At 36.5% G+C, this 14,665-nt stretch overlaps 1 protein-coding gene across 1 annotated transcript; it reads left to right on the top strand.

The window, feature by feature from the left end:
- Positions 1–2,915: 2,915 nt before the first annotated feature.
- On the top strand, positions 2,916–13,444 carry LOC128031170 (zinc finger protein 91). The gene is made up of 3 exons (XM_052619411.1): positions 2,916–3,170; positions 3,921–3,997; positions 10,364–13,444. The coding sequence occupies exon 3, from the start codon at positions 10,790–10,792 to the stop codon at positions 12,494–12,496; it is 1,707 nt and encodes a 568-aa protein (XP_052475371.1). The 5' UTR covers positions 2,916–3,170; positions 3,921–3,997; positions 10,364–10,789; the 3' UTR covers positions 12,497–13,444.
- Positions 13,445–14,665: the final 1,221 nt, after the last annotated feature.

Genomic DNA, 14,665 nt, shown 5'->3' with positions numbered 1-14,665 from the left:
CATCTACAACACTCGTTTGCAGTGTAAACACATAGTAATGTAATCCATTAATCCAGCAACTGAATAAAATGTCATATTGTTTATGATAAAAAAAAATCATAGGTTATTTTCTGAGTCTGTTTATAGTGTACCGTAATGTTTTTATTGTCTCCACCTGTAGCCCATTGATTTAATATTTTTGTATGCCCAAAACTAAATTGTCCCTTAGGATTAAATTGTAAGGCTTATTTTGCTGAACTATACAAACACAGAGAACTGGGCAGGGACATTTGGCCAATAACACAGGTGACCTTAAGGAGTAGTGCTATGACTCTGTGATGACTTGAATTACACCATAACACAATCATTACTGCATTGGCAATACCAGCTAAACAGACTCTCAATATCCTGTATCCTGATACTGTTGCTTTGATGAAGTTAGGACATTATCTCATTACTAAAAGCTGTGTGTGTACTGTAACTACATGCCCAGCAGATGACAGTAATCAACCTACCAGGGTATTTTCAGTTTAACTCTTAAATTGACGCAACTTGCAGGTTCTGAATTTGTTAATTCAGCTCAATATTTTAAATGGGCACTGTCTGAACTAGTAAGTTGACAAAACTAGAGTATTGTCCCCCTCATTCTGGAAATTACTTGTTGCTGTTGACCTGATAGCCATGCTCATGTAACTTATGACTTTGTTTTATTTTGCCTCTTAATTGCTTGTTTTTATTAATTATTTTAACAGAATATATTACTACAGTTGAAGTAATGTACAATAGTACTCTATATTGATTCAATTCTTATAATTGGTAAGGCCCAACCCCCTTAGTTACAGTTGTTCACTGTCTTACAGTGACAGCTGTCATTGAAAACCTTCTTCCAATGTGTTTCTGATAAATGTAGGACACAGATGGACCTTTAAGTGGGACTTAAATATGCCATGGATTGATATATAAACTACATTAAAATAAATATTTAAAAATACAGATCAATATGCAATCGGGAAAATTATGTTATAGGCGTCACGATCGCAATGACAACATCCCTGATCAACACCATTCATACTTAAGAGTAAGATTACATTAATTTACATTTAACCAGAATAATATGGAGGGGTACTCTCATATACCGCCTTGTTTTTGACTTTCATTGCACGGTACATAACGTGAGAACAGTTCACTATTTAGGTTTGCATGTTGGACTGACCAACTTTGGTATACCAACATACCTTGTTACCGTTACCTTGTAAAGGCGGCCATAAATTAATTCTAAAGTCTAAAATGATCATAAAGAGTTGGGAGAAAATCGGATATGTTTCAGACCCGAGTCACGTGCATCAGGTTTTAACGAGACATCTCTGATTTTAAAGTGAAACCTGCTGTCTGTCACTGATGTAAATCAAAGAACAAAAATAAAAGAGAAATCATTGGACTGTTCTATAGTCGCTGATTAACTTTTCTAGCTTGAATAAAAATTACTCTGTATAGTTTATGCATATATAATATAGTTTATGTGAAGATTGTTTTAAAATCACTTAAATTTAAAGCTGTTATATATTTCAGAGCCTATTAAATGTGATAAATAATTGCTTTCAATTATAATATAATGTTAAATGGCTATAATTCATAGGTAAAACTGAGGGGAAATGCACCAGCAGGACAAATTAAAAACATTGTTAAGTCATAGTAATAACTGCCTGTTTTTGCAAAATAAAAAAAATAAAAAAGTTTCATGGCCGGTAAATTTTATCATGTCACTGGCCATTGGCAGGTGTGGCAAAAATTAAGTTTTAGGCCCTGGTTACAAGTAACATTAACTATTTTTTAAAAAGTAACATGGCTGCCTTAAAAAGATAAATTAATTTAATAAGACGCTTACAGTAGTTTAGCCAACTTTTTTATGTAGTTTGCACAACTTATTAATGTATTTTCGATGCTTCGAAACATTCTAACTGAACCTCTCATGTCACATGGACTACTTTGATGATGTTTTTCTTACCTTTCTGGACATGGACACTATACCGTACACAGAGTTTCAATGGAGGGACTGAGAGCTCTCGGACTAAATCTAAAATATCTTGTGTTCAGAAGATAAACGGAGGTCTCACTGGTTTGGAACGACATGAGGGTGAGTCATTAATTAATTAATTTTGATTATTGGGTGAACTAACCCTTTAACAACTTTTTAAGGCAGCCAGGTTACAGATTATTCTAAGTTAAATTAGCTTGTTTGTTTTTACAGTGAAAAAGAATCTGTGTAAATGTCTTAACTAGCTCATTTCAAATGGTTCTGATGTATTTTAAATCAATTAAATATTTCATGTAATCTCAAAAAATGTTAAGTCGTAAATCTGCATTATTATACAAATTATTTTCTTCCAGCTGTTTTGCAAATAATTTTATATGAAGCCTTATGAAAATTAATGGTTTTATTATAGTAGTTTATTAAGTGTACTTGGCAGTGGTGCATTGATTATTATTTGCATAAACATGGTTAAACTGTGGTTAGTGTAACAAAACCATTTTTTACTACAACATCCATGGATTTATTTGTAGTAAAAACCAAAGTTAATTTTCATAAAGGAAGTGTTGGATGTCAGATTATTAGGTAAAACAGCTTCCCATAATATATCATATTTAATTCTTCCTAAAATTATATCATGACAGCTACCCTCCTACATGACACAGCACATGCAAGATAAATCAACTGTGGGATTAATATCGTTAAATTTCAATATCATCTTACAATGTTCCCGCACAGACAAATGTATACAGTACATAAAACAGTGCAAATTATCTCAAAGCAACAGATTTAGATAACATGACTAAAGTAGTAGATGCATACACCAAATATCAAATTAATTCAAAACAATGATTTATACTGTAGATTATCCACCCCTTTAGGTGATCCTGTAAACTGGCATCTCCGCTCCAGTCCTGTGGGTGGCGTTAATGCAGCAAAACACATCTCACACGAAGAAGAATGCCAACACGAAGCTTTCGATTTTATTTCCCATCTCCATTCCTCGAGGATTTATTGTTGTTTGAGAAAAACTACAACTAGTTCAGTTGACTGATCAAAACAATATACGATAAACGTTGAACTCGCAAGATATTAAACAGAAAGGAGACGGAAAGTTGCTACCCGCGTTTGAGCCTCTTCAGAAGTGTCATTTATCAACGAGGTAATTCGCGGATGCATGTGACTGTTTGTACATACTGTGTTATGAATTCATGTTTTTTTTAATATATCCATTACACAAAACCAGTTGGGTTTTACTTACGTAGCGTAACAAGTGTGTAATCTACAAGTAAGTCAACTTCGCTAACGTAGCGTGTTGTTTAGGCTTGTAATGTGGGGTTAACAATGTACGTTAATGGTGTTGCCTTTTATTTGCCTTGAGCTGTACATTTTCCCATAATCTTCCCGTTGTTATAGATGTGTACATTAACCGCCTATTTAGATTTAATGTATGTGTGGTTCATATTGTTTTTAAGGACACCATTCATTGCCTCGATGAGCAGCCTGATTTGGTTGCTGGACTCGTAAAGATCCTACGGTGCTTTAACCCTTTAAATGCCAGGAACCTAAAATACCTCAGCATTACTTTTTGCTACTCGATACTCAATTGAGCTTATAGCTCTTAAGATAAAAACGTACGAAGTTCCACGTTTTGTAAGCTACTTTAAATAAGAGTCTGCTGGTTAATATAATGATACTATTGTTTCACAATTGCTGTGTATTGTGTAACCATAATTGATTTTAGCCCTTTATGAGAGTAATACTGTGTTACTATGTTTTTTTTTTCTGTGCATACATTTCTTTTAACTTTTTTTCAATTGTTAAAACAGTAAGAAAATGTACCAGACCCTTGTTTAGTATTGTTACATGTTTATTTCAACATTGTTGTTTTCTTATCTTTGTCACCCTTTAGAAATACTGGGTGATTTCTGTTGTTTGCCCTGGCTGTGGTAAAGGGGGAGTAATCACAATTAAAACATCAGGTTTGCGGTGAGTAAAACTTCCTTTCCTATTTTGTACACTTGTTAGGTATTTTATAATACAAATTTTTTTTTATGTACAAAAAAAAGGTATTTTCCATTGCACCTGAGGAACTCATGCCACATTCATCACACATTAAAGTCAGAAACATAAAGAAGTAGCCTAAACAAAATAAAAATATTAATTTGTGAACAAACGCAAATAAATTCATTTATATTCAAAATGAATCTCTTATTTATGCATAGTATTATAACTAACTGTTACATGAATCAAACTGTAAAAGTTGAGTAATTAACACTACAACTTTAATTACAGACTTGCTTTCCTCTCCTTGATGTCTAAATAGATTGATTGTATCATATGTAGTAGGTGCTGTCAAAAGTAGTGTGTTAGCGCAGGTGATAATTTTTTTCTTCAGGTTTACGCGTTAAAAATATTTTAACAGAACCATCGCAGGGGGCGAATCACATTGAAGAACATGTTTCTGAAATGCTGTGGTTTTTAAAACTGTCCTGGAGAACAGCACTATCTCCTTCATCCAACACGCCCAATTCAACTTGTCAGCTCATTAGAAGAGACTTTAAGACCTAAAGTCAGCCTGAAAAGGTAAAGAGTTGTCTGATCCGCATCATGTTCAGCACTGGCAGTGGCAGCTCTTAAAGGGATACTCCACACTAAAATTTTAATATTGTCATTAATGACTTAACCCTTAAACCCTTTAAAGCAGCCAAAATAACCTAATATACAAGCTGGGGTCCGTTCTTCATACGTTGCTTAATATATCCGAGATGATTCTAATTCAGTTCTTTGAACGCATCTATTGTTGATTAGATTGAGTTATGAGATAATTGCGCGTTCATGGTTTGGTTTAAAAGGGGCTATGTATCGATACTCGAAACCACGATCAGCAGTGCAGCGATTGGCTGGTGGCAAGACAGCCACGTAATGACATCATATAATTAAAAAAAACACATAAATGTTATAATAGATAAATGAAAATGTGCAAATGTAAATATTTTTACATGATTGTCAATTATTTATATTAATGACTTCTAATATTTGTACAAGCTTTACATTTTTATTTAAATGTAGTAATTAGTAATTCATATTTCAAATTAAATGTTTTATATGAACAGATTTGTTACATGACGGCATTAATTAAATTGTAAGTTTCACCTAATCTCATTTTAATCCTGAGTACCTATAGAGTAGTACTGCATCCTTCATATCTCCAAAAAGTCTTTAGTTTTGTCATATTTATAAAAGAAATGGAGGCGTGCGGTGGGCGGAGCTAAAATAACTGTTGTTTACATTAACATATATTCACTTATGTGCTGATTTCCAAACAAATACAGAAATCTGATGCAGTTGTACTTACATGAATGGGGGCTTTTCACTGCGATCGCTCCATGTTTTAATAGCAAATGATGTGCAAATCCAGCTTCGACATGCGCCTTGTTTATAAAACATTCGTCAGTCAAATGACCAGAACACACAAAGGCACTTGAAACACTCTGTCGGTGCCCTGGAAAAACAAACTGCATCCACTGTTCGTGTAACGCTGTCTTCTTTGGAAAGCTGAACATGGAAAACTTTCCCTCACATTCAAAAACGCAGTTATTTGGAGACATTCTCGAACAAATCCTATGCAGTGCTGCCGACGATCTCCCGATGAAACGTGTTGATGTGCTTGTCTCTCTGTTTATGTCTATGAAGAATCACAAAGGTACTGGGTTACTCCGCCACGGTACCCCTGAAGCAATCTAAAATAGTCAGAATATAAATACTTATTATAGGTGTACCCTAGTGATTCAGGACAGGCTAAAAACACGGTTTGGAAAATGGATTCATGGTTTACTCGCTTATTATATACATTTTGTAAATCTTGAACACAAAGAAAAGTTATGAACAGCAGGTCTGATTGGTTGTTTCTTACCGGGAGCGGTAAGAGAAAAAATCAATCAGAGATGCGGTCCGTAACTTTTTTTTGTGTTCAAACTATACAAAATGTATATAATGCCAAACAACAACCAAGAAACCTTAAGGATTTAGGGAGGATCTATAAAGGGGAGTGGATCAAAATCCATCCTGAGATGCATGCAAACTAGTGACCAACTAAAAGAAACATTTTGACTATGTGCTTGCCAACAAAGGTTTCTGCACAGAGTACTAAATCATGTTTTGCTTGGAGATCAAATACTTATTTCATTCACTGAAATGCAAATCGATTTCTAACCTTTATATAATGTGGGGGTGGGGTGGGGTTCTGGATTTTTTGTTGTTGTTTTGTCTCTATACGTTATAATAAACCTACCATAAAATTACAGACTATTTCTTTGTAAGTGGGCAAATTTACAAAATCAGCAGGGGATGGTTTGTGAAACCTGCCCACTGCCAGTTTACCCAATCGTATTTCAGAATCCAGGGTTGCCAGTTGGCAAGTGCACTTGTTACTGTTTGTCATAAATCTGTTAACCTGCGTGTGCATCAAGTCTGAGTAGGAGGGGCTGGGTGAAAAAAACCCTCTCTGATATTTAGAATTTGGACTGCAATACCTAGTTCAACCACTCAGTGTCAATCATACACACAGCACCTTTAAAGTGGTGGTTTACTGTTTTTTTTTTTTTTTTTTCTAGGCTTGATTGTGTTCATGGGGTGCAGTCTAACATGTTCATGCCTCGTTTTTAAAAAAAACTAAATTTTTCACATAATTGACCTTTATTCCACACTGATCTGTCCCTTCACTGACAAATGCCTTGATTTATTTCCTTTTATAATGAAGTAACTGCTTCTATTAGCTAGGGCTGTCGCGGTTAAGAAATTTCCCCTGCGGTTATTATGGGTGGGTCAATAGCGCGATATGCCATATTACCGCCGTGTATTTTTTTTTTTATTTTTTTTTTTTACATACCTAATTTATCCTGATTTTGCTGCATACAAAGCTCTATCTTTGAGTTATGTAGCATATATTGTTGATTTTTTAACTGACAGAGAGACACGTTTTAAAACATTTTTGTTTATTGTTAAATGCCAAACAGCAACAAGAACATGCGTTTTCCAATACATTTTTTTTTTAAGAAATCAAAGAGTTATAACATGTATTACACATACACCCACCAGGACAGTGGATTCGCGCTGGAGTCGATGCACTCCTCATGCAGATAGCTTGTGTGAGCTCGTTATCTGCTCACGCTCTCTTGGGTATGGGCACTGAGGCGGAGGTTATCCGTGACTTCAGCAGGTATGCCTGTTACTTTCACGGCTGTATTTTACAGATTTCGCAAAGGCTTCAGCTACTCTTCCTAACTGTCGGCCGGTACCTGTCTCAGCTGTTCTTTTTGATGTTGCTTCGCGACCTGATGCTTGAGGGGGCAGCTGCGCTGGATGACAGGGGACACTCTAAAACGCTTACTGTGAAAAACGCTTAACATGGCTTAATGTACTAAGACAGTGAAAAATCATTCTAATAAAGTATACTATCTATAAAAAAAATCAGATGAGTCCTCCGCGGTATTACAATATTGGGGTTATCGCGACAGCCCTACTATTAGATTTTAATATACAGTTTTATTCTGATTAAAGCTAGGGCTATGACGGTGGCTGATTTTTACCAGTTGTTGATATAAAAAAAAAATATATATATATATATATATATATATATATATATATATATAAGCCCGCAGTTGTTTTTCATGTCCGCGGGTCGAAGCGATCCCAATAACGTGATATTGAGCCCCTAAAATGCTAATTTTACCAAGCCAACCCTGCCAAAAACGTGGATTTTTATTGCCCGGAAGGTTACACGATTGGACTAGTAGAAGCAATTGGGCAGGTTTTGTTTTGTTTTTTCGCATGTGCTGGAGATATACTACTAATCACTTTACTGAGGAAATGCGCATGAAGATCGCATTCGATTTTTTGCACAGCTCTAGTACACAGTAGTACACAGAACAACAGGCTGAATAGGTGTCCGGTATTTTAACATAACACATTAACAGTTAGCTACACAATAGCATAAAGAAAATACCCGGGAGGCTGAATAGGCTAAAATTAACATAGCAAGCCAGCGAGTCCAACAGTTCCCAATAACTTTAAGCAAGTTCACCAAGCTCCCGCGATCTTATTCCACTTCACTGTATCTCTGAATCACTGAATTTTCAGTGGTAGGCTGCAGGAGCACTGAGCAGCATAGAGCGCCCTCTTGCGGATGTAGACGGTAATGTTTTCTCTTGGTTCATGTATCTTGGTTCATCTCAACTTAATTTTGATAAATAAGTCGCACCTGACAATAAGTCGCAGGACCAGCCAAACTACAACAGACAACAATTTTGACAATCTATATATATATATATATATACATATATATATATATATATATATATATATATACCTAGTGGTGCAATGGATCAAAAAACTCACGGTTCGGACCATATTACAAATTTTGAGTTACAGATCAGATATTTGTTCGGATCAGCAAAAAAAAAAAAAAAAAGCTTTTCATTTACAGGTATTACTAAAAGCTTACTTTAAAGGGTTAGTTCACCCAATAATCAAAATTATGTCATTAATAACTCTAGGGATGCACCGGTTGACCGGCCATAAATTGGAACCGGCCGGTTTTTGCTTAAAATACGTGATCGGCAATCGGCCGGTTTTTGGTCTTTTTCCGGACGATTTTTCCGGAAGTGCGCTCGCGTGCACAGACTACATTGTAATCGTTCCCTATGTCATTTGTGTGGAAGTATTGCGAAATCTGTGCGCAGGACACAGGCAGCCGATCAGTACTGGAAGTGCAGCGCTACATGTCTGAGGCACAGATAGCAGGAAGCGATCAGCCGTTGGTTCACTGGCGCACAAATAAGAGCCTTTCCTGCGCACTGAAGCTGTGCGAGCGTCTACTGTACCGGTCCGCGCCCTGAACACGCGGGGACTGTGAAGAGAAGTTCAGCTCAACTTCTCACGTGTTGGATGATAAACGAAATGGACTAAACTGTGACAAAACTGAAATGTTTTTTTTTTTTTTTATTAGAACTTGCATACACGTTTGAAAAGCCAGAAATAAACGTCAGTTCTTCATTAGGATGATTATTTTTTATTTTACCTTAAAATTACATAGACTTTATTTAATTTAAAAATCACCGAGAAAAACTTTTCATTCATCCAATTAAAACATTTTAGGGTAATGATTCACATCTATATTTTTTTAGTTGAGACAATAAGTCATTAGTCATTTTCATTGGCTCAAGTAAAACTATAGATGTGAATTCATTACCCTAATTATTTTTTTATTTTTATTGGATGAATGAAACGCTTTGCATCTTTGTTTTATTCCCACAAACATTATTTGATTTTAACATTTTGGAAAATGTATTTATATTGCATACTTTTATTTAGTCTCACTGGTAAAGACCTTTTTTTTTTTTTTTTTAACCAAATTTAAAAACTAAAATACTGAATGCTGATTAAGAAACATGTTATTGAATGTGTGTTGATTGTGTTGTTTGGATTATAGAACTATTCAGTTGTTGGCTTTAATTTCACATGGTTACAGTTAATCTTTTAATTAAGGCCAGTTCAATGTAGTTTCAACCCAATTCAAAAACAAAAGCTAAATGCTGATGTCCATACCATCTATGTTTGTATTACATGTAGTCTACTTACTGTGCAGATACTGCTGTTAATTTCAGATGGTTACAGTTATTGTTTTCAATAGACAAAAGCAAGTTTGGCATATTAAATACCAAATATCTTGTTTATGCACACTTCTTTCTTGTTTGTTGCTTAAAATATATTTAAAAAAAATCGGAAATCGGTATCGGAATCTGCCAGTTTGCTTGTAAAAAATCGGTATCGGAATCGGCCATGAAAAATCATGATCTGTGCATCCCTAAATAACTCACCCTCAAGTCGTTCCAAACCCGTGAGACCTCCGTTTAACCTGGGAACATAGTTTAAGATATTTTAGATTTAGTCCGAGGGCTCTCAGTCCCTCCATTGAAACTGTGTTTACTCATCTGGTAAACAAAATCAAACATATAAAAAAGTGTCAACCACACCTTTAAGACATAATCGACTGTGTTTACCATAATACTTGCCAAAACTGATTTTTTGTATGGGTATGTGTCCATTCAAAGAGAGTGAAAGTGTGATGGAAGTACATTGGGCTCCTTTAGGTAGTGTAGATGTTGCTCTGATAACTGCCCTGGGCTGAATTTCCCAGAAATATCATAAGCCTATGTTGATTATTTAACTGTACGTATTATGAATTTTGAAAAATCTAAACATTTTAACTATGCAAAGACACATCACTTGCAACAAAATGTATGTGTGTCTTACTTTTCCTCTCCTTTCTTTCCTTTTTTTTTCATTTTACAGATGGCAATATCTGAATTGTGGGCCAGCACCTGAAACAAGGCAGGCCATATGTAACGACGTTTACATCATTGTATTATGCTCAAATGTCACATTTTTCTACAGATTTGGGGAATTGATGATTGAATTGACAATGAAAGACTTTTAAGAAAATATTTTTATTATTTTTGGAATTTTCTATTTTATTGAACTTGGTAGAGTTGCTATTTTATAAATGTTGTGAGCAGGTGTGGCTTTTTATTAAATGTACAGATTTTCCCTTGTTTTATAGCTGCTGAAGTGAGATTGGACTTTATTTCCAGTAGTCAAAGTTATCATATTTTGATATCTTTTTTTAAACATCTCACATAATGAGAGATATATCTCACATGTTCCCTGTTTCCTAAGCGATTGAACTTCAACTCAAAAGAGGCTACATTTGACTTTGTCATGATGGCTTATTCAATGGACTCTGTGCTAGAGTTAACTGGAGGAGATGCCTTCATCTGCACAGAGTGTGGTGAAGGGTTTAGTCAGTACCCAAAACTAGTCGAACACATGGCCATTCATGGCCTTACTGAGATATTTTCTTCTGATGGTTTAAGCATTAGTAATGGAAATTGTATCAACACATCCATTGAGGTTGCTCTCCATGAAAACGGAATGCTCACTGTGGTGGATCGATCTGTGTTGTCCAACTTTACTTTCTTGTTTGGAAAACCATCAACCAAGTCATTATGGTCCCAACCTCCTAATCAAGAAGCTTCCACTTCATCTAAGATGCCCAAGAAGGAGTATACTCAGTTTACGTGTGAAAGATGTGAACAAGTGTTCAAAACTCCACAGAGCTTACAACAGCATCAGCAGTACCGTGCCCTTGAGCAGGGGTTCAAATGCACTCTGTGCTGCAAGGTGTTTAATGACGGGGAGAGTCTGCAGAGCCACCTTCAAACCCATGCTCATGAACGCTTTTATAGTTGTGGTCACTGTGGAAAGCGGTTCTTAAGACAAGAGACCTTACTTTCACATCAAAAACAGTGGCATGCATCTGATGGTTCCAAGACCTTGAGTAGATCTGAGGTAAATCAGGGACATAATATGGACAGGTCTTATCTTTGCAAAATTTGTGGCTCACACTTCTTTTGGTTGTCTGACTTGCAAAGCCACCTGAACAGTCATACTCGCATCAGCAGGCCATCCAGTGATGTAACACAAAAACAGGAAATGCTTGGGGAAGAAGAAAGTGAGAAAAATGGAAGTAATTCAATTAATGAGCCATGTCGTTGTGGCCTGTGTGGGGAACATTTCAACCATATTTCAGATTTAAGAGATCATCATAAAAAACAGCATCCAGATGAGGATGAAGTAAAGGACTCTTCGGGTTTACCGGCTAAGATTAAACGGCAGTGCCATGGTGTAATGCGACAAATGCAAGAGCAGAGAGTTGATCCACTAAGGTCAAGCATAAGAGGAAGACCTAGAGGAGTGAACAGAGTCAATTTTAATGGTGATATATTTTCCTGCAAACTCTGCAATCTTGCGTTTTTACACTCAAGCAGTCTTTCTCGTCATATGCGTTACCATAAGGGAACTTTGCATGCCTGTGTTCATTGTGGAAAACGCTTTCCACAAAGATGTGATGTCACAAAGCATGTTGCCATGTACCACAGTTCAGCGATTCAACCTAGGGTTCCTGGGGAGTCAAAGACCGAACATGAGGTTAAAAACCGGGATCAGGGACCTGCGAAAGCATTAACACAAACAAAAAGTCATGGTGAACAAGAAGAACTTGAAGAAGAAAATCAGCCCACATCCAAGACAAATGATCTGTTACTTGGTTCTCCTTCTAAAGGAACTTACAAACAAAGGATGGAATACAAATGCAAAGAATGTTGTAGAGTCTTTGGGCTACTTAGTGTTTATCGGCGACACACTTATTACCACAAGAGAAATCCATGCAAGGTTTTGCTCCATTGCCCCCTCTGTCCAAGCCGCTTCACATTCCGCTCTGCTTTAGATCGCCATCTTGAATATCATCATAAAGTAGAGTCTGAAAATGATGGCACAAAACCTTCTGAGACTAATATAGTTGATTCCGAAAGTCAGCAAGGAGATGCTGAAAAGCCTAATAAAAATGCTGATAATGGCATGTTGTAGGAAATAGTAAACTAATACACTGTTTTCAGACCTAGAGATCCACAAAATGACCTAAAGTATATGGACACCCTTATCTAATTAACAGGTTTGGCTATTCCAGCAGTTTCTGTGAAGACAAATATAAATTCTCAACTATAAAATGGAAAAACTGTGCTTTCAATTTTGTTTCAACAGCAAGGACCCTTTTTCTATTCCAGCAGGGCAATGAACCTGTGCACAAAGAAATGGTCTACTGTTTCTAGTGTTGAAGAAAGTGAATGACATGCACAAATCCACTACTGGGAATATATTGGGATGGATTGGGAAAGCATACTGTGAGCAAGAATTTATTTGCTTGATGTCATTGCCTGACTTTCTTGATGCTCCTGTGTCTGAAGCAAGTACCTGTAACATTGTTCCATTTCAGAAGAGTGGAGTTTTGTTATAGCTGCAAAAAGAGTGATTAATGTCATACTTTTTAAAATAAATTGGCTGACAAGAGCGTCAGAGTGTCATTAGGTGTGTTTCCACTGTCGGGCCAAAAGTGGGCATACTAGTGCGTGCCTGGGCCAGTCACTTCAGGGGCTTGATTGTGCCTCATTGGTGCTTCCTCAGGGCCAACGGCCAGGGTTTTTTGACTTGATGATAACCTTGGGCCAGAGCAAGCCAGCTTGGGCTGGAGGAGTAGTTATGAACAAAGGCGGAGTTTCTCCGTGTCTGGAGAGCGTTAGCGCCACAGATCATTTCATAAAGCTAACAGCTATAACACCAGTATTAAAAACTTTTTAAAATAAGTTGAGCTAAAAACTCACTTTCAGTCAGCAGTGAGGGTTTGAAATAACTTGATTCGATGTGGATTATAATCAACATACCAGGCAGAAATATTAAAAGACGCTAGGCATTAACGTTACCCTAGTAAAAATGTGACTGTCAGCTTCTTATTCTTTGTCACAATCAATTATTTAGTAACATTTTTTTTAGGGGTGCTCCGATCACGATCGGCCGATCGTTAATGCGCATCTCGTCAGTAAAGCCGGTTTTCTAATCAGCGGTTAATTCCATCAGGTGCGTGATTTCACATAGAGCAGCTGTTACTACACAGAGCCGTTGTTAACTGAGAAGATGGGCCAATAAACGCTGAAAATTAACGTGATTTGCGCATCTTCTCTATTAACAACGGCTCTCTGTAGTAACAGCTGCTCTATGTGAAATCACGCACCTGATGGAATTAACCGCTGATTAGAAAACCGGCTTTACTGACGAGATGCGCATAACGATCGGCCGATCGTGATCGGAGCACCCCTAATTTTTTTTCTGTCATAAGTCTCATCTCGAGAGTCAAGCTCTGCGTAGCCTATGTCATAAAAATATAATAATGTTTTTGGTTTGAGAGCTTTTATAAAAATATAGAAATGATTATTCTTTCTAAATGTGATGTGTATAGGCTACGGAGACTACAAAGAAACTGACTCTACTAAATAAGCAGGCTATCTTCATAACACTTTAATCAGGATTGAAAATTATTCACAGAAATGATTAATTATGATGCATCACCTTATTATAGGAAAACATTGATGCTTTTGGATTTAAACATTTAGTTCCTGTGACTTATTTCTTATTAGTTTTCTGATAACTTCTCTTTGTCGGTGAAATGATGGCATTGCGTGACGTTGTTTCTGAGAGGCGTGTAAAGTGCAGGTTTTGGTGAAGCACAGCGGAGCTTCTGGCCCGACAGTGGAAACGCAGTGCTATTTTGGCATCGGGTGCTACAAGGGTCCGAGGCTCTGTTCAACTCACTGCCCGCATTGGCCCAATATTTGAAAAGCGGCTATTTACCCCAAAGGCATTTATGCCTTCATTCAAACTGGAAAATGGCCCTCCCCACATAGTTGCAACAGTTGGATGCACATAATTCTCAAGTAGATCATTGAATAATATGGTATTAAGATCACAATTCTGAATGGAATGCCTGGAGAAAAGCCTTTCTAATAACTTGGAAATTAGAGGAGAGTGTCTAAAATGAAGATTTTTGAGTATTGTACATGTGTAACTTTTGGCTCCTTTGATGTACAAAATTAATACTGTTGTGTCATGTTTGTTGCATTTGTTGTATATAAAAGTTTCCCCCCAAAATTCTAATTTGCGTTTTCCAATTTTTGGATAGGAAATTCAAATTCTTATTCAAAGTAG

This window comes from Carassius gibelio, chromosome A16 (genome assembly GCF_023724105.1).
Source record: "Carassius gibelio isolate Cgi1373 ecotype wild population from Czech Republic chromosome A16, carGib1.2-hapl.c, whole genome shotgun sequence".
In the NCBI taxonomy this organism is placed as follows: domain Eukaryota; kingdom Metazoa; phylum Chordata; class Actinopteri; order Cypriniformes; family Cyprinidae; genus Carassius; species Carassius gibelio.
This window is presented reverse-complemented; position numbering and strand designations above follow the sequence as displayed.

What these genes read in the sequence shown, in the direction of transcription:
- LOC128031170 (XM_052619411.1), top strand. Translation starts at nt 10,790, where the DNA reads ATGATGGCTTATTCAATGGACTCTGTGCTAGAGTTAACTGGAGGAGAT.